At 45.5% G+C, this 20,465-nt stretch overlaps 1 protein-coding gene across 2 annotated transcripts in view; it reads right to left on the bottom strand.

The window, feature by feature from the left end:
• SYNPO2L (synaptopodin 2 like) overlaps positions 1-14,794 on the bottom strand; it is a 40,123-nt gene extending 25,329 nt beyond the window's left edge. Inside the window, exon 1 of one of the 2 annotated variants that reach the window (XM_009811800.2) lies at positions 14,513-14,794. In XM_009811800.2, the coding sequence (XP_009810102.2) occupies positions 14,513-14,653 (141 nt within the window). In that variant the 5' untranslated portion in view covers positions 14,654-14,794. Of the gene's footprint in view, positions 1-13,422; positions 13,449-14,512 lie in introns of those variants that run through there. The other variant, XM_059821046.1, reaches the window with a different exon arrangement.
• Between the last annotated feature and the right edge of the window lie 5,671 nt (positions 14,795-20,465).

The raw sequence follows: 20,465 nt of genomic DNA, 5'->3' as shown, positions 1-20,465 counted from the left end.
TTGGGTGAGCCCTGGCTGTGCTTTTCGGTCTCTGTATTCCTGTTAATTCCAAGAGTCACTCTGCTGAGCATAGTCCTGACCTGATGACCAGCCCAATTCGAGTCCTTCAGGGCAGATGAAAGACTCAAAAGCACCTACATGCTCTTCTCCTCTCGTTCCCTAAGTTGCTTAGTGAGTCTGTGTTTCAGAAAGGGAACAGGAACTCTTTCCAGACTATCCCTGTATATGGCTGTGTGTCTTTCTGTACGCCCCTACTTTGCCTCCTTGGTATGATCCCTGACACTCACACAGAGCCCCTGCAGGTACCATCCTCGGGGAAGCTGACATCAGGAAGAGATGGTGGCTCTGAGGCACTTCCTGCTGTCAAGCATTCCTGCTCGATTGGCTTTGGCCAGTGTATTTCTGGACATCTGCATCAGGCCATATGGTGTCCTGTTACACAAGTGTAAACTTGCAGTAAATATTTAGCCTTAACAGGAGCTATGCAGGATATGCATTGCTGTATCTGAGAATGGAGTCTGGGTCTCTAGTTCCAGGCTAGTTCCTAGATCCGGTCTCTCATGACCATCTTATGCCAAGTGTTTTCTCTGCCTTTTGTTCCATCATCCATCAGTTAAACTTCTTACTGAAACCCCCAACCCAGCCTAGTGTTTCTGTTAGGGCAAGCAAGCAAACCAAATGTCCACTCAGCCCAAAACCACAGACCTTTCCCATATAGGTAAGCAATGGGATAGACTTGTAGGACAGCTTGGCACCCATAATGCACTCATTTTGCACATAAAAGAATAGCCAGGCAAAAACACTGAGTTGGGGCAAATCAGGTCCAAGGTAGTAATACACTGGATTTGTAGATGCTTCTAGAATATTTCTTCAGATCTTCCAGTTACATGACAGACAAATTAGTGCAGAGCTGTTTAACAGAGGGTGCAGTGAACGAACTGTGGCAGATCCCTGCAGAGAGGTAATACACAGCAGGGCACCTTCTCCTGTATCTTATAGGCTTGCTGCTCGAGCAACCAGACTCAGCTATAAAATCGCACAAGCTACTTTGCTCCCATGGCAGCCCCGGGAAAGAGAAGTGGATGTGAGAGGATTGCTGTCCTGTCATTGTTCTTGTAGGGGCAGGAGGGGAGCAGGAAAGGAGAGAGCTGGAGCCTTGAGGAGGTCCAGTGGTATGGCTGGCTGGCTGCTCTCGGGGCCCAGGCCCTCTGCACCCATGGGGTGTGCGCACACCCAGGGCTCAGCCCTGCTGGCTTGTGTTGAGCAGGCAAGAGCAGCACTCCTCCCAGGTCAGCCTGTCAGCAGGACTGAGAAGTGTTGGGGAAGAAGATAGAAAGAGAAGGGCTATGCTCCGAGTTGTTTGTGTGTTCACTGGCACTTTATCACTCTGTAGCCTCTCTAGCTTGACCCCAAATTTTGCCTGCATGCTTAAAATAGGGACTGGCTCATCCCAGCTGCCACATCCATCAGCCTCTTTCATCTTAGTCCTTTATCTCCCTCATTATTAATATAAGCCTGGAATGAGAACATGTGAGTCAGTAATGAACTACTGCTGAAGAACCATTTTTCTGCTGTTACAGTATAAATGCTGCTTCTTGATACTCCCTCAAGGTGCAGCTCTTAACTGAGAAGAGATAGATGCATTTTCCAGTGCTGCCTACCGACACAGCAGCTAATGCGGAGAGTTAGGAAGCTGAAGAGAGGTTAGAAGGAGGGTCTCCTTCTCATATTCCCCAAAAGGCCAACTGCTGCTCCATAGCCAAGTGCTTGGTGCTCAGCACTGGATGGGAACACACTTGCTGAGTATCTCTCCCAGTTATGGAGCGAGGGGACTGGGGGTTAAAGGCTGTCAGCAGGTGCTCAGAGCATTCCTTGCATCACATCGTACTCCTCCATGCTCACTGAAACCAACTGGATGTGGGCTGGTGACCACCCAGAGCAGAGCCAGTAAGCTTCCTGCAATCCTCTGGTCCCACAGTACTGCAGGACTTCGCAGGCAAGTGTTTGGGATTCCCCGGCAGGGAGAGTCAGGCTGCGCTCACAACACTGCCTGCTGCTCCTTCAGGCACCTTTAGATCAGAGTAGGCTGGTGGGACGCAAGCTGCTCCACACAGGCTGAGCAATGTGAGCACACGATGCATTTCTTTTGTGGTTAGTAAAGAAGCTGGCTTTGGCTTGGTCCGTGCTCAGATTTTACCAGCGTGGCAGAAGGGCCATGCACTAAAGTAACCCTAGTTACTTCAGTGCTGTTGTGGGAGCCTGCAAACTGGCTCTACAATCCAGGAGAGGACTCCTCCCTGTCTCCATTCCTCCTTGGGAAAACAGGACCAGGTCTCTTCCAGCACAGGAAGAGACCTACAGAGTCTGAAAATAGCACGTAAATGTTCCTGGCTGTCAGTGTCCCACAGGTTTATAAATCCCTCCCTGGAAGTTCATGAATCTGCTTCCCAGGGGCGGAAGGAAACAAACTATAAACAGCTTCGTTTTAATGACAAACCCTACCCCACTGCATTTGCCAGGGAGGAAAGCAAAGGGGTTAAAGGCAGAAGAGGATTCTGCAAGGAGGGAAGGAAGAAAGCAGTCATACAGAAAGGACAGGACTTAATCCACAACCATGTCAGCAGGGTGCAGTGTGCCGGAGGCTGGAGAGCCTCTGGACAGAGACCAGCGCAAGTCTGCCAGTTTTTATATGACTGCCAGCACGGTGCTGTGGAGACCTTTAATGACAACCCATAACCTGCACATCTCGCTCACAGCGAGGGCAGCACTGAGCCTTTGGGGCCCCAGGCCAGGGTGGCTGCCCAGTCCAACGGCCAGGCTCGCTGCCCACCCTGAAGGTCAGGCTGCCCTCAGGCTCAGCCACGTGCTCCCCATGTCCAAAAGATGCCCTCTCCTGGGCACCCAGCGAGCCACATGAAGCATCACAAGGAGCTTCTGCTTAGGCTGCAGACAGGTTGGAAGGTATCACCCAGCAGCTGTGCTAAAGAGATGGGAAGGATGGGAAAAGCGGCATTTTGAAGAGATGTCCTCTCTGCTTCCTGTAGCAGATCCGTGGAGAGCTTTCTTGTGCAAGCGAGAGGCAGCACTGAGAGACTCTGACAAGTGGTCAGGGGTAGCCCCAGACCTGGCCCTGGGGGATTGCACTGTCCAACCTCCTAGCACATACTGCGGGGATTGACCTCTCCGTTTGGCGGGGGAACCCTACGAATTCTCTGAGCCTCTTGTAACTAACTGCCTGTTACCACTCCATGCCTCAGTGGACACACTCCCCCATGGCACACCTTGGCTCACATGGGAGAAATGCCCTGTTTAGATTTCAGCTGGGTTTAGGGAATCACAATTTCAGGGCCTTACTGATTTACGCTACTAGAAATACAAATCAGTGTGGAAAACTGGAAGTATAGAGTAATGAAACACATTTACTCAAAATATTGTCCATCTCACTTCCTCTCAGCAGGACTTGTGTTGTGACAAAAGAGCTCTTGTCAGAGAGGTTTGGGTGTCTGCAGCACCTAGGCACATGCACATACATGTGCATGTTTTCCTTCATTACTTTGCCCTCTTCCTCTCATTGATCATATTGAAACAGACAGGAGGGAAAGGACAGAAGCAGCTGAGGGGAAAAAAGGAAAAGGGTGAAGGCAACAAATGAGGAGGAAAGCAAGAAGAAAAGGTGTTGAAGGGAAGGCCAATGCTAGGAGAGGCCAGGAAGGCCAGGTCTAGGATCAAGCTTTAACAGAAGTTTCCTTGTACAGCCCTGGAGAGACAAAAGGACATGCTGATTATTGGACGTGTCTCAGGGGAAGTCGGCCTAGCTTTTGGGAACAGAATGCAAGAGAGGAGGGGGTCAGATGCTACTTGGCAGCATCTGTCCTTCAGTAAGGACTATATTTAGATAGTGGCATGTGGGGGGTGAACACACACTGGGATGCTAAGAATAGAGTAATCCTGATAGTAACTCAGTGGCTTCACATCTTGCCTGAGTACAGCCCAGGGAACCTGTCTTGAAACTTTGCAACCACCCTCCATGCTGGCCAGCGCCACTTCTTCATAAGAAAGGAAATATGCTGTGGAAGAGGTTTGCAGTGCCTTTCAGGAATAAACTGTAACAGGTTCATGCCATCTTCCCCCTCGCCTCCCCAAGGCACCTCCCACTTAGTCTCATCAGGAGAGCTCAATCTATAAGATGGGAAGACAAGTTATGTTATCAGTCTTCCCCTAATCGTCTAAAATCTTTCCAGCAGCAACCTAGCAAACTCAAGCCAAGTCAGAGCTATATACTAAATACCATTCATCTTACCATCCAGTGCCCCTTCCACTCTCTGATTGCATCTCTCATCACACAGCTGCCCCCCTACCCTCAGCAGCTACAATGCCATGGGGTCCAACACTCCATGGCAACCTGGCAGTGTTTAAATTTCATTCCCAGCCTTACGTGAAATGTAGTCCTGTCACAGGGTTCCCATGGAGAGGTAAGAACTACCTTGTTGTAGTATAAAGCATTACCAAAAGGGAATTAATTCAGCCAGGAGCCAACAAGCACTTGGGTCTGCTCCTCCCAGAACTTCCTGCTCAGCCGAACCACAAATGCAGTAGTTGCTAGATGCAAGAGCAGAAACAAACATCCTCCATCTTTCTTCTTTCTGAACATTTGTGTTAATATAATTTTGGTTACTGGAACAGTTTTGTTTTCCTCCAAGGCCAGGGCCTGATCTTTACTTGTGCAAGGAAGGATACCCCCTGTGGCTAAAGCATGAGAGTGGGATTCAGAAGACCTGGATGACTTTTTATGTGACCTTGGAGAAAACACTCAGACTGTGAGCCATCAGTGACAGGAGCCTGGAAATCAGGAAGTTTTTCAACAGTCTTTTGCTCTGGCTCTTAGATTTTCTTTGTCTCATCTGCCCACCTGTGTGTTCACACAGAGATACGGTAAGATGCTTTTTCTATGCCTTGTCTATTAAGTATGTGAATAACATCCCATCTTCATGGCAATGCCATGTTTTTATAGGAAGCTATTTTACAGGAGACTATTTAATCCATTATAATTACACTAACCATTACAATTACACTTCTCTATTTAGTTCCAACAACCTCCTGACCAAGCACTGTATTCCTGTCTAAGAGGTGACACTGGATGACTTGCTTCTTGGTAAAGTAGGTCCAGTGTCTCTGCAGACCTACTTTACAGGTCATCTGCAGTGAAGCTTAATAAGGGAGTCTTTATACAGAGAAAGAAGGGAGAGAACACACACTTTCTGGGCTGAACACAGCAGGGAGGGTGGTGAAGGAAGGTATCTTGAGTAGCAGGACAGACTTGGGTGGCTTCTGGGCAAGGGCTTTAGAGATGAAATTTGGTAGTGGCAAAGAATGCTGGTGCTGGCCAATTGATTAAGTGCATACAAGACTACTGTAATATGTTACCACCTAGAGTGTACTGGTGAGGGGCATATTGCTATCCCAGTGTGGGAAAGAGAGAACAACTTCTTTGGTACATTAGACTTAATTCTGATTTGTACCAGGGGTAGAAACAAATGCAAGCAATCAGGGATTGTTAGTTTTCTCTCTCTGTTGAAACCAACTGCCTTAAAAAGAGCATTTTGCCATGATAATATAAGGGGCAGGAAGATAATACAAGGAGGGGAAGATAATACAAGGAGGGGAAGATAAAAACAACCCCAAACAATCCACCTTCTTTGTCTAAGCAAAAAGTTCAGCACGGGGATTGTTGATGGGAACAAGTATCTAGCCAGAGTTGGCTTCAGGTAGATAAAAAGAGGCTTTATCTCCATGGACTTTTGTTACTTGATGGGAGATTAGCTGAAAAGCAAGTGAAATGTAATACCAATGACAAGGAATAATGCCATATATACTAGAATAGATACTAAAAGTACTTGATAAGTATTTTACTCTCAACAGAGTAAACAGCAGGATATCAAGGGGTTTTTATATGAAGCAGGGATTCAGAGTCTTTTCCAACCTAAATAATTCTATGATTCTATGATATGTTTGTCAAAATGCAAGAGTCCTAGTGCCCACATCTAGCTGCTGGGGCAAAAGGAATTGAGTGTTCAGAAGAAATATGGTTACATATGTCACATGTAGGTCCTTTTCTAGAGGCTCAGCCTTGTTCCTTTTGACATAAAAGATTTTAGGATCAAAGTCTAAGGGAATTAGAGCTCATAAGCAAACGCAGTCACCAAAAGGTCTCTTTACAGAGACAGGCACTGAACTGGGACAGAAGGATTGAGAGAGCCTTGAACACAGGGCAGAGTTATCCAGAGACATGGCTTCAGTCCTCCAGAACAAGGTGTTCTCAGCCTTAGCACTACATGCTGGTACTGTGCTCTAAAGGGCAGCGAGGATATGCAAGCTCTGAACAAAATCCTTACTCAGAACAGAGGACGCTTTTCAGCTGCTACCAATTGTTAAACAGCAGCAGTCCTAAGTATAATATGCCTCCACAGTATTTATGCTGAGAGAAGGCAAACTAGAAGGAGACATTACCTACTATTATTTTGATAGAATGAGGATATGATCCAAGACAAAAAACCACTCATGTTTGCAAAAAGTTATTGTACACAGCATTCATCATATTTGCAAGTGTGGGTTACTGTACCAAAACACAGCACTCATTAATCCTAAGGGAACTTCTCAGCAATGGTCTGGGGAGGATAAGCACCATTGTTCTGCAGCAGCAAAGATAGGATCAGCCACTAGACAAGTACCCCATTCAGCTGAAGGATTCCAGGGGAACTTTGGTACAGAGACCTTCCTGTGCCTTGCAGCATCTTTGTAGGCATCTTGCAGGTATGAACATACAGGAAATGGCAGGCTCAGCCTTCACAGATGTATTCAGTAGTTCTAGCAAGTAGCAAGTAGCAGGTTGAATAACGCCAGCAAATGAACGTGGGCTCTGGACCACAATTGCCTGTAGCATTAAACTGTTGAATTGATCCTTGGCACATCTTTGGCTCAGGTCAGCTAATGCTCTCCACAACAATTCCCAGGCAAAATTTGAGAGCTAGAACAGGCCATTCCCAGAGCCACTGCCTGTGGGCAGCTTGCATGCAGCCATCTTGTTTGGGAGAATAGAAAAGGAGAATAGTGAAGGTTAACTGCTGGGCTTCGTTCCACTCTGTAGCCGCTGGCATCAGTGCCAGAGAGTGGTCCCAGGTACATTTAATGTACCAGGTATAGATGTAGTTTGTGTGGTTTCACCACAACTGCTGATAGCCATCTGTCAAGAGATTCTTCCAGGATGCCTGCCTGCTAATGGGCAAATAGGACGTAAAGACAAAACTGCCCAACCTCTTCACTTCTGCAAAGAGGAGAGGGATAGCTTTTCTAGCACTGTCCTTCAAACAGAAGTTTTAGACAACTTGTGGAAGCAAAAAGCATGGGGCAGCAGAGCTGTGGTCACACAGCAGAGGAGAAACCATTCAGGACAGTAATGTGTGAAAGACCAGGAGCCGACATCACACTTTGTCATAGGCATGATTGCCACACGTCCTTTGGAAGGAAGGTAGGAATTGAAAAAAAGAATAAACAGAGTGAAGTTGTTTGGGCAGTGAGAAAGGAGTAGTTTAACAAATGGTTAAAAATTACCTGAGAGTAAACATAGACTATAAATCAAAATTCTAATAGTTAGAGGGAATGGCATAGCCACTGATCCAGTCCATCCACACAGTCTACTCGATGTACTTGTTTCGGGAGGGAGTTCCTGTGTAAAGCTACTTCCCTTGCAGGTAGCTCCAAGCCCCAGTGACGCACAAGGAATTGTGAACCAGATCATCAGCTGATACAATCAGTGACAACTGTGACAATATGGTTTTCTGTTTAGGCCACCTTCTTATCATTGTCCTGGAGGTCCTATTCCCCATCTCTGCTGGGAAGGAAGGGCAGAGATCCCCTTCCAAGCTCTGCCCCTTGCTCACTGCTGTCCCAGCGCTGTGCAGAGCTTGCAGCTTCTCAGCCGAGCAGCAGCCCTGGAGCCCCCCACATTCTCCCAGCACACGGTGACTGCCGGGCCCAGCTGCTTCTTGGAAGGTTCCACCGGCGCCGCAGCCTGCACTCCCTCACTGGCAGCCAAGGGTGGCACCTGCCTAAGTGCTGACAGGCCATAAAACATGTCCAGGAGCACTCCCAAAGCTGCTTGAGGCACTCCTTCCACAGTGCTGGCAGACATATTCGGCCCTCCAAAACCAGCATTAGTGACTGCTATAGACTAGGCTGCCAGCAGTGCTTTTTTAGGTGTGACAGTAAACATCTGTGAAAACAGATAAACAGCCTGCCCACTGAAAGGGGGAGAGGAAGAGAAGGTGCTTGCAAATCTGGAAGCCATCAGACCTAGTTGGGTTAGAGCTGGCACCTCCAGCAGTAATAATGTCACATGAGCAAAGGTGAACGGGACAGAGCAGCCAGGCCATGGGTCACAGGGACCAGCGGCACGGCATACAGGCAGCAAGAATGTCTGGCAGAGGAGACAGTAGAAACTGAATTGCCAGCACAGAAACATCCAGGAGAAAGTGGGGATATGTGAGAAAGAGGTAAAAAGGAGGTTGTGATGAACTGCTCTTAAACGACAAAACAATTCTTGGTTTTAGAAGCTATACAATCCCGTGTCACTGATTCCCCAAACAATTCACTCCATTGCTGCAAAGTATTTGTACAGAACAGGGAACTGAAAGGAGCCTCTTGAGTTATCAGGACCAATCCCCCGTTACTTCAGATGCCATATTGTTTACTCCAGTTCATAAACTGATTGTAAAAGGTTTTCAGTTCTTTTTCTAGATTGGACAGTTGTTGCTGAAACTCCCTGGTTAGCTGTTTTGCGCACATTTGACGGGTGACATGCTATCCTATATTTGAACAGTGCTGCTGGTATTTACCCAACATCTATTTGTAGACAGTAATCATATCTTTCAACCTTTTGCTAGGTGAAAGAAGCCTTCTCTCCTCCCCTCCTTTTCTATAGCTGCTGTACCTTAAATTAATTTTTCTTGAAAGTGACTGGCTCCATAGGTGTGATGATACTTCCAGTAAATTCTAATTGTGTATTAGACAGTAACATCAATGCCTTCCTATCTCAGTTAGATATGGCTACCCAAGACTTATTTGCTTATGTTTGCCTTTTTTTGAGAGATGCATCATTTTACTGGCTCATTATCCTCTTGTGATGCACTAATACGCCCAGGTCTTTCTCCTCTACTATCAGTACCAGCTGGAAAGCCTCCAGTTTCCACTTATTTCTTCAGTATTACTTGTGCACCAGACTATGCTGGAGGTACAAGTGCCTTCCTTGCTTTGTATAGTAAGTAACTGCGTTTTCCTCTCATGGAATAAATCTTGCTTTGTAGCAGGATCCCTAAAGGCAGCCTTTGCATGCACTTGCACCATCTTAAAGCTGCCCTGTTCATCTTCGTAAAAATTATTTCCCTGATATAGTTCCATATTATGTTTCTGCTTTGCTTCATTACGGGCTTAATGCTTACCTCCTATCTTACGACTTTTCTGAGACTAGCTATTTTATTTGTTTAGTCTCAAGTGCATTTGATGCACCTATCCTTATTGCAAAGAAATCCTCCAGGAACCTGATGGTATTGTTCTCCCTTACTCTCTTTTCAGAATGGGTGAACCTTCTCATCATTTATAGCTTCTCCCTGCAAGGAATGCTGTACATGTCAGGACCACATACTTTTCCCTCAGCCTTTCTAAAATAAAAACCTTGCCATCTATGGATCCTTTTTGTTTCTTGCTTTTGTGCTTGTTTTCTTTCTTTCCTGACGACTGTTACTGGCCAAAGATTTGTTGTGTTGTGGTGCCATGTGCGCCATAGCTACGGAGTTTTACCAAATCAGCTTTATTTTGGTAAAGGGTAGTGTAAAATCCCGCTATATTTTATCTGCTTCACTGGGTAAGAGTTAAAAGATTAATTAGGAATCACAATAAGCCAAATATGAATGCACAGTAGTTTGATTAATTTCACTTAAAATGACATTGCTGTAACTAAGAACAAAATGGAGATTTTCCATTCCTTTTTAGGTTCTTTACTCTTTATTTTCCCCTTTATTTTTTTCTCTAGTTCCCCATATTCCAATCCTTCCTAATTTCTGCAGAATTATTCATGTCCGCTGTTGATGTTTGATCCTGCTGTATATCTGCCTGCTGAGCATATCAATGTCTGCTGTTCTTTCAGCTTACTCATTACTGAGCTGATATTTTAATACAGCCCTAATTTAAAAATCATCTATTCTTTCTCACTGAGGGCTCTCCAGACACTAATAAATTTTCTTTCGCTTCTTCTTTTGTCTCACCCTCCACTCTTACAGTATCTGTTTTTATGAGACTGGATTGTTATGGTACCCCTTTCATATACTCATCAGTATGGTATCCTTCATATACACGTAGCATTTTTAGCACCAAGACACTGCAAATGATTGTTTGGGTGGAACCAAATAGTCAGTATGTGCTCTTGTAGGCAAGTTTAAGATGAAAGGAATAGATATTTGCAGTTACAGACCTGGAACCATATAGTCAGTTGGTGTTAATACTAGCATTTCAGTCTTGCTTATGTTATTTGAGCTTTTGCCTCAATATCCATTGGGCACTGCTGGAAGAAGCAATGTGTGTTTCCCTGATCCTGATGCAGGCAGAGCTGGTTTGGCGCCGTAAGGTTACTTAAACATAAGGCTAGTTATGTATGATCCGAGAGGCTGTCCACAAGGTATATCATTCCAGCATCTTGCTCTAGGCGTGTCCCTGAACCCAAAACCCACAGGGCGTCAGATGGCACAGAAGCTCTGTGGCAGCTGGATCCAGCATGTGAAGATCCAGATGCTTTTCTACCCCTTTGTGTTGGCTGGACTGAGGTTTAGAATTGATCCCTTGCTTGGTCAAATGGTTTAAACTACACCTATGCATCCTTTCAGTCTGTAGAAAAATGGGTTCACACCCCACTTCCAACATATTCATTTACTTATTTAGTTGTGGCCAGTTGAACACTTTGCACTAGAAAGGACAGTTTAAAATGCATATATGCTCACTGTACATTCTGAGTTAGCTGCAACTTGAAAAAAGGCAATAATTTAAGCCATCATTGTGAACAGCTTATGACCAAACAGTCAAGTAGAGGCCCACCAATGTATTTGAAAAGTATACAGAATAATGCTGAAAACTTTCTAATGTCACTAAATACCATCTTTTCTCAAAAAAAAACCCAAGAAAAAAGAAAGCATACAGCAGACCCAAAGAACTTTCAGAAAAAAAAAGATACCAAGAACAGCAATTAGTGATTGATTTTATCACAATATAGAGAAACAATAAAAAGATGATGATGATGTAAACTTTAGAAAGAAGAAAGGCAAGAAGACCTGTGACCCTGTAAATTGATCATGTAAGACGATGAATTATGCAGGGTTTTGTAATACAACAAGAGCCACTCAGACAGGAAATCCTACTTTGTGCAACACTTAGTCTTTGGAATGCTTGGCTGCTTGATGCTATCAAATCTTCATTCAGAAACCATATAAGATTTAGTCAGACAAGTAAAGCACTAGCTGTTCACAAATAATTACCTGCTTATGTGTAGAGTAAAACACCAGGTCTGTCAATTCTTGTGTACTTCATAGGGCATGCCGATAATCAACTGGGGTGAAAGAATTTCCCTCAGCATTGCATTACTAGAAAATTAGATGCATTGGTGAAGTTTACAACTTCCTCTGAAACACTTGCAGGAAACACAAAGGAAACAGGAAGCAGGAGATGGAGTAACCATTAACCTAGTCTGGTCTAGCAATTCCAGCATCTCTACGTAACTACAATGTATATCATTTATATGTAACTTACTTGTCATACTTAATTCCTTTCCACTTACTAGGCCCAAATTAACTTTTTATTGCTCTTTTTCATCCAGAAAGCTATACAGAAACAATTTGACTCCACATCCAAGGGTAAGCATCTTTCCTTAGTGTTACTACTATGACTTTTCTAGTCTAGAAGTTGAAATTGCCTAAAATGACAGCACTGGAATCCCCTGAGACACCAACTGTATCCACTCAAGTATCTCCTGGCACCTATCGGATATTCATGCCTGTATCTCCTATTACATTTTCTGCAGATTCATCCATGTTCCTGTTCTGTCCTTCTCCATTCTGTCCAAACAGGTTTTGCTGTAAGAACCAAAGTGCTAATATTTCTGTACTGCTAAGCCAAAGTTTTCCTAGTCTCATAGGAACACTTCTTTTTCTCCCCAAGAGTCCTTTCTTTGACAGCAATCAGCTTACTAATAGTCCCTCTCGTTTATCTAATCTGTCTTTCCATACACGCACAACATGTTCTTCACCATACTAATGAACATTGTGCTGTTATTTGAGCTTACCTCTGCTAGGCAGGCTCAATCTCAGTGATACCTCCCTCTGGCCACACTTCCCAGTGCTGCCCAATGGCACTGATCTGGATGGAGGCCGAACAGAGCGACTTGCTCAGCCACGAGTCCCAGCTCTAACAAACCAATAAAGTAATATGCAATACTGCCCTGTTTCTCTATGTGGTATCATACAGCCACAATGCCTGGTCAGGCTTCTTTAGCAATGGGACTGTTCCCATCTTTGGCTCCTAAAATGGAGAATATGCTTTGCAGGCAGCATTTTGGCCCAGACTTCATCCAGCTGGGGTCAATAGCAGAATCCTAACTGCAGAAGAATGAAAAGTTGATCTTTCAACTCAAAGAGCCAAAAACTGAGATTAAAACTTCTACTCTCTGCATGGTAAGAGGAGGACAATTAGGTTACCCCATGAGTCCTGGGGGTTTATTCTCTTCGAAATAGTTTACATTCAGATATGATCTTACTGGGTTCCCAGTAAGGATTCAGAAACCCTTTCTTTGGAGACTCTTTAAACAGTGTTTCCTTTAAGACAGTGAGTATTGGTGGTCACCTGGATGCCATTAAATTCTGGACAATAATAGCCCAAAATGATAATTATAAAATCAAAGTCCTGCTTGAAGGATGATGTATACTTTGAGCCTCAGATGGATTTGTATCAATTATATTTTCCATAATTATTTTTCTGTGCAATACCCAGGTATTGTAAAATATGTCTATGTATTTGTATTGTTAGACTTAAGGTATGACACCCAGTTCTGGGTGAGAGCTACTTCTAGTTAATACCTTTCTGGAAGTGCTACTAATCCTTGAGCAATATTCCATTCACCTTAGGGCGCAACTTAGCCTGGGTAATGGCTAGTTCCTGCCTTTATTCAATCCTGAGTAATCTTTATAAGACACTCAGTATCTCCTGCCTCTTCAGTCCCTGTTTCTTATCTATTGGGGGAAAAACTAGAGTCAAAATAATGCTAGCCCCTACGAAGTTTATGTGGCCACTGAAAATCCCATTTTCCTAACAACCACTGATACCAGATACCTGTTTCAAGGATATTGATTCTTTCTCTTCAGCACCCGAAGCTCTACGAGTATGCGCAGAAGTTCTTTTCCTGGAGAAAAATCATCTTTCTCTATGTAAGAAACATCCACTTCAGGGCCAAGCTATGGGATTCCAAACCATTTGGCAGAAGTTACAGACAAGCACTCCTTGACCTGGGGTGAGCCAAATGACACAGAACATTTAATTTTAAAATTCTCTGTCAGAGGCAGTCTACTTAAGGTAACAGAAGGAGCTGGGCTTAGCATTTTTTCATTGCTGCTGCCAGGTGCCTTCCAGTGAGACATCCTGAGGTATCATTGTGTCAAGGCTAATGCAGCTGTTATGAGCTTAATAAACAGAGGACTTTTTTTCCTAGTTTTTAAGCTACTCAGTAGTCTTTATGGAAAGAGAACAGTAACAGCTGTTTATCAAAAGTAGTGCAACTCCAAGTTCATGTTTATTCCTTTTTTATTATCTCATCTCCCATACAAACCACTGCTTTTCTTTAATTCTTGAAATGGAACCAATATTTGCTGCTTAGAGCATCAAAAATACTCACTTCGGGCAGTATTGAGAAAGTTTCACCAACAGAGCAGACCCTAAGAAATGTGCATCTATTTTGAAAGCTGGAATATAGTAATGAAGTGTTAGGGACAGCTGAATTGAATTACAAATACGGCTTTTGTTGCTTCGATTTAAATTATATTTTCTTTAGTTGGATGTCTTACACAAGTACTGAGGCTTCCATATTTGAGCCCTTTTTCCTGCACCGTCACTATCGTCGTATCTCTGCTGACAACTGGGTAGAGCTGTACAGATTATAAAGTGTCTGAGCTGTACAGACCTGCACTGAAGCAGCTCTTCACCTGACACTTGTCTCTACCTCAGCAGCATGTATTTCAGGACCCATACCCCACCCCAGACCCTGCTTGATCATTCCACCCAAGTTTTAAGTTTTCCTTCTAAGATCTGCTGCCACAATAAGGAGATCCTGCATTCCTTAACAGTAGTGAAAGATGCTCCACTCAGCAGGGATATCTGAGCTCAGCGGAACAACTCTGCCCTCACAGCTGACATCTCAAGGTCCTACCTTTGACACTTGAAGGGGTCTTTTCTGCTCTGAACCCCCTTGCAGTCGGAAGCCCCAGGGGGCACCTCCAGACAGAGTGATGAGCATTTCTTCTTCAGCTCCCATGATTTCTGCGCTTTGGATGTTTTGTCTTCCCAACATCAAAACAGACTCCAGTTCTTAACGGGTGGTATCTTCTACTCCCATCTTCACAATTCACACCACGATTCTCCGGTCCCCCAAAAGGCCCTCTGCTCACTTTCTCCTTCAAGTTCACACACACACACAAGAAGAGAGTTGAGACTGTCAAGCCCAGCCTTCCCTCCTCTTCTGGACTCTCAGCTGCTGCTCTGCCTATGATTAGACATTTGATTCTGCTCTTGGTAAGGGGCCAGAGTTGTCTTACACACGTGTCATGTCAATCTCACCCTCTGTGCCCCCCCACATACACCATGGATCTCTCACCGGAGCATGGCTGAAAATAGCACACCTCCTGTCTCTCCAGAGCTTTGTCTGACACTCTTAAAGCTGGAAGCATTTACGTAAAAATTTTATTTCCATTTCCCATGCCAAATGCAAATCCTAGAATCACCCAACACTCAGAACTCATTAGTATGAGCTTGAGGCAAGGACATGACAGAGGCACGAACTTGTACAAGATCAGCTGATAACACCTGACCCTGAGAAATTGAACAAAACCAGCTTGCAACTGGTGTGCTTTCCACCTGTGTTTTCTCTGTGCAGCTAGTGTTACTACGCAGTAGCACTACTTGTCTGCCCCGAAAACCACAAGCAGGCTATAGATGTAATGTGCTCCCTCTGCAGCTTGCTGCTCCCTGACATTCCCTACAGCCAGTCCTAATATTAGACACTGGGAACCAGAATAGCCAGGATTAGCTACACAAATGGGATTCAAACAGTTCTCTGCAGGGCACCACATACATAGACTCCCCCATGGCCAAAAGAACAGTTTTGCACCTGGGTCCTTCACTGTCTTCTCTTTACGACCATGGCAGACAAGACCTCCTGGTAATCCCAAGCCACCTTGATCCCTTGGAGTTACAGGAGAAATAAAATTCATGTTCCCGCTTTTGCTACAGGGCTTAAAACGTAATATTCTGTTAAGATCCTGAGGACAAACTTATCTCTTCCTTATTCTGCATGTCCTCAGCTCTCGGTGACTAACAAGTATCTTAATGATCTCTGTTATACCCTTGTACCATAACATTCAAAGGATGCAGTTTTGCTGTGACACCATTGCTCAACTGATGACTCGATTGCCAGTATTGTAACACCATTCATCCAGTGCCACTGCACGGTGCTGGTGGGCGCACCAACAGAACATTACTAGGTAGTGAACAACTCTTGCACCCCCATTGCATTTTGGTGCAAAACTGGCCTTGGGTGCTCCTAGGTCGTGGTCTTTCACAGGCTGCTGGTGGGACACATGGCCAAGAGCACCACGGCCGGCGCAGGCTGAGGCTCTGCAGTTTGGCTGCGGCTGTGCTGCAGCGTAGCCGTGCCCTCAATGCAAGGACTCAGCCGCTCTTGCGGTGAAACGCTGGTTCTCGGACTGTACAACCTCAGAAAACGGCCCCCACAGCTCTCCACCCCGCTCCCCGGCCACAGCGGCCCCACAAGAGCCCTCCCGCCCCACTCGGGGCTCGCCTGGGCCCAAGGGAAGTGGACGGCGCCCGCCGGGCAAGCGCGGCTCCGGCCTGAGCGCCCCGGCGACGGCCGCTGCCGGAGTGGCGGCTAGTGCCCGGCCGGCCTGGGGCTGGGCTCACCGGCGCATCAGGTCGGGTCGGGCCGGGCCAGGCCACCCCCGCCGCCACGGCCCGGCACTTCCGGACAGCCGCCCGGCGATGCCACGGTGCACGAGGGCTCCCCGGAGTGACGTCAGTGCCTGCGGGCGGATGCGGTGCGCGCGCTCCCCGGCTCACGGCGCCTGCGCCACATCCGGGCCCTGCAGGGTGGGGCGCGGCGGCGGCCGGGGGTTGGCGGGGAGTGCGGACGTGGCAGGCAGCGGGCGGGGGAGCGGCGCTTCCGGGGGAGCGGCGGGTCCGGGAACCGGAAGCGGGCCCGGCAGCGGCGCTGGGAGCAGCGGGCGGCGGCGGTGAGTGAGGCTGGGCAGCGACTCCGGGGGGGAGTGTCGGGTCTGTCTGCGGTGGCCGCGCATGTGCCCGGTGCGGGCGGGCACCGCGCCCGGCGGCCCAGCCGGGGCCTGAGCCCGAGGCGCCGCCGCCGCCACTTCCTTCCCCGTTAAGGAGTTGAGGCCTGGCGGCGCCCAGTTGGGTGGCACGTCGTGCCCGCCGTGTCTGCGCGCCGCGCCCGGCCTCTGCAGGGGCCTGGGCCTTTCTCGGGAACGTGTCCGGCCGGGAGCGCTCCGCGCCGCCGGTGGCCCGGCCCGGCCCAGCGGGTGCTGGCCTGCGGGGCCGGGGCCGGCTGTCGGCGGGCCTTTTCCTCCAGGGAAGCCATCGGCGTCCCGGTGTGGTGCGGTGAGTCTCGGGCGCTACGAGTCGGGCTGTTGCTCCCTGCCGGAAAGCTGAGCGGCTTTTTTCGGCCCGGGTGCGCTGTGAGGCAGATACCCCCTCTGCAGCGTCCCTAATCTCTTGTAATCCGCGGATCCTTCCCTCAGTGTTTGTGTTGTGCTGTTCAAGCCTCCATTCATTCGAGGCCTCTAAAGCACGGTTGTTCTGTGTGGAGACACAGTGACTGAGTTTGGTTGGATTTGGTAGTAAAACTTAGCGATTGTCTGCCTCTGGCTTTGGTAAAGGAAGGAAGAAAGGAACGGAGTTTGCATGACCAAAATACAAGTGTAGTCTTGAAAAAGTGGTGATGTGAGATGGACTCTTGCTTTCCGTGTAGATGGTGCTTTAAACGTGTTTGGTTTGTATTGTTGGAGTTTGCTTTCAGTCTTTCTGAGCAATGCTCTTTAGAGTAGACTGGAGGTTAGTTTCATTTCTTTTTATTCTTGGGATGTACTTGAGTATTTTTCAGAGTGTGTGTGGTGCCTTTAGCTCTGAAATCTTTATCAGAGAGACTTTGCAAAACCATCCAAACTGGGCCTCTTTGGTAACTGTCACGCTGTAGTTGAAGTTCAGTTTAAAGTTACTGGCTGATGGAAGTGGTTGTTGATACATAGGTGAATTGGTTACACCCACATCCGAAGTTATCCACCAGAGTTAACATTTGTACAGTCATGTTAAAATACAAATTGTTTTTCAGTTTGGTACTCAGTGTTGATTTTTAGGCATTAGTGTGATAGTTCCGTAAGAATATTTTTAGATCCTTTTCTCTTATAGGGTTATTTAGTCAACTTTACCAAATGTTGGGGGGGGGGTGTGGTGTGGTGTTAGAGGGAGAGAAATCGCCATCTGACACATAACATGCAATGTCTTTTTTGTGTTGTTTACAAGCAGTGTAAAATCATACCACTAGAATGGGAGGTGACTCGTTGCTGATTTTGTACTTTACTGTTTATTAATGTGAAGTTGTCCTGAGTAGGTTTAGGAACTTTGGCTTTAACCTTCCCACCTGCCTCTCTGTTCTTGTAGGGTAGGTGTGTTGGCTGTGGTGTGGATAGAAAAATACGTGGCCTAAAACTCCAGAGCTCCTCTCTTTAGAGGAGACTTACCTTCAGTCATGTATATACACTGCCTGTAGAAGCATAAGCATTTCTGTTTGGTTTTGTGTGGAAAAGGTTCTTGCTTCTGGAACTACCCTTTTTTGCTTGAAGCTATACCACTCAGGATTCTTTATTGCTATAGACAGACTGTGAAGTGTACTTTGATATAAGGAATATTTCTTCTTAACATGTTGGGACATTCGCTCCAGGTTCTAATTTCCTGGCTGAAAGCTGAGTTATAGCAGTGAACAGATGTCTGTAGGATTATTTCTTTAATGAGTCGTTTGATGCTTGTTCCTCTTTGAACGTTTTTTCCTGCTACTGTAGGGACTATATTTTCTTCCTGGAACACTTATTATCAGGAGGGTCAAAAATCCAAGAAAGAATTGATGGTTGGCTGAGGAAGGGCAAGGTACAAGGAGTGACTAAAAGTGATCCACAGCAAGGACTCCACAGAAGACAGAAGGTGGATGTTTCTTGTTCTTTAGGTTTGAAAAGCTTTATTAACGATGAATTGTGAAGATAGAGCTTGTTCTTGTATGTTCAGCAAGATTCATTGTTAACATAGAACGCACTAAAAAACGGTATAAACTGGGCAGTATGCCTTAGGAAAAGCTGATTCTGAGCTTTTTTGTTTCTTGTGAGTGATGGGAATTGTGTAATGCATATTTGTGTAGAGGAAGTCAGAGTACAGAAACTTGGGATGAAAGGTGGTCAGTGTTACAATGTATGTGAAGAAAATTTGTTTAGCATTATAACATGTTTTTTAGCCTTATTCTATATATTAATCCATTCTTCCTTCTGGCCTCTTCTCTAAACTTTAAACTACTCTTGTAACTTTTCTAATCAATTATACTTGTGCAAAGTTCACAGAAATGAGTCAGATGACTTCACACGTTGTAACAGGTATGTGGAGGTAGCTAAGGAAGAGAGAAATCTTTCACTGTTGTTTTGTAGATGTCATATTTTCAATGACTTTTGCATTCATGGGGTTGCTCTCCAGAAGCAATGCCCATAACCAAACATTTCTGAAATATTATCTTAGAGCTGTATTACAGAGACAGAGATGTAAATCAGTCCCACCAGGAGATTTCAATCACATTTCATACTCTTTGTTGACTTAAGTAAAAATCTGGTGGTGGTGGCAGGGGTTGCAAATAGTGGTAGGTTTAAGGTTAGGTCAAGACTAAGCTGCTTTTGTATTCAATTTTTAACCGCTTTCACTCTCTCATAACTTGCATGTTGTATTGGACCTTGCCCAAGATGATGAATCAGCCTAACAAAACAGGGTTTAATGTGGACCTTCTTTAGAATAACATAGAAGTGATCACACCTTAGATGTAAACCGTGTTTTTTATGTCCTGAAGCCTGAAAGACCTCTTCGAAACAGCCCAGAAAAGACTGGGCTGCAAAAATCTGCTCCAGTACCTGTTGCATCAAGAAGTTCTAGCAGCTAATCTATCCTTTCTTCTCCTGAAAGTGTCTTCAGTGAAAATACTGTGGCTTCTGGACTTTCACTGATACTCAATTGTAAAGTTTCATTTTGAAAACTGTGCGTCTTATACCTCTCATGAACTGGTAAAACAGATTATTCTGGCGGTGACTGAAAATATAGATGAAGAAAATATTACCTATGATGTGACAAGTTGAGAATCTGCCCAGGTGGAAAGACAGAGCACCACAAAAATACAACTGAGTTGGAGGGTCAGTTCCAGTAGTGCCATTTGGATTGATTTGGAAAAATGTATGGGAGGCATCCTGTTATAATGGCCTGAGTGCTTCCAGATCAGTTGGCAGTCTCTGACTTCGAGGATATGAGCTTCTCTTCCAGGATCTTCTGTAGAAAAACAGAACATCAGTTTCTTGTATCTGAAGAGAACTAAGTGTTCCATGAGTGCTTGTAGAGGACCTAGTCAAGCTGTTGGTGAAACAAAAGCAAAGACATCTGCTTTCAGAAGAGTGTTCTTAGCTCCAGAGTCTAGGTCTTTATAAGAATGGCATAACTTTGCTACTTCTCCAGAAAGTTGTGGAACAGAAGCCTTAAAAGCACTGTAGGTAATATTCTGAATTGGTCTTTGAGGATGCTGATTGTCCCTTCTTTTGGAAATGCTTTTGATTTGTGTTCAGAAATTAAGTAGACATATTTCCTTCAGTTTCAGCATAATATGGGAGGCCATGCTGTTGTCACTTTTTTCTTTTATAAGGATCAGTCTTCGCAGAAGTTGAAACAAACAAACCTTTTATTTCTCTGGGACCAGTAAAAAACGCGCTAGCATCTTTCTGAAGGAAAGTAATTTTGCTGTATGCATTTCCTTTAGAAAGTGATCAAGAACTGATGAGATCAAG

This window comes from Gavia stellata, chromosome 9 (genome assembly GCF_030936135.1).
Source record: "Gavia stellata isolate bGavSte3 chromosome 9, bGavSte3.hap2, whole genome shotgun sequence".
Taxonomy (NCBI): domain Eukaryota; kingdom Metazoa; phylum Chordata; class Aves; order Gaviiformes; family Gaviidae; genus Gavia; species Gavia stellata.
Note: the sequence above shows the minus strand (reverse complement) of the source record. Positions and strands in the feature narration are given on the sequence as shown.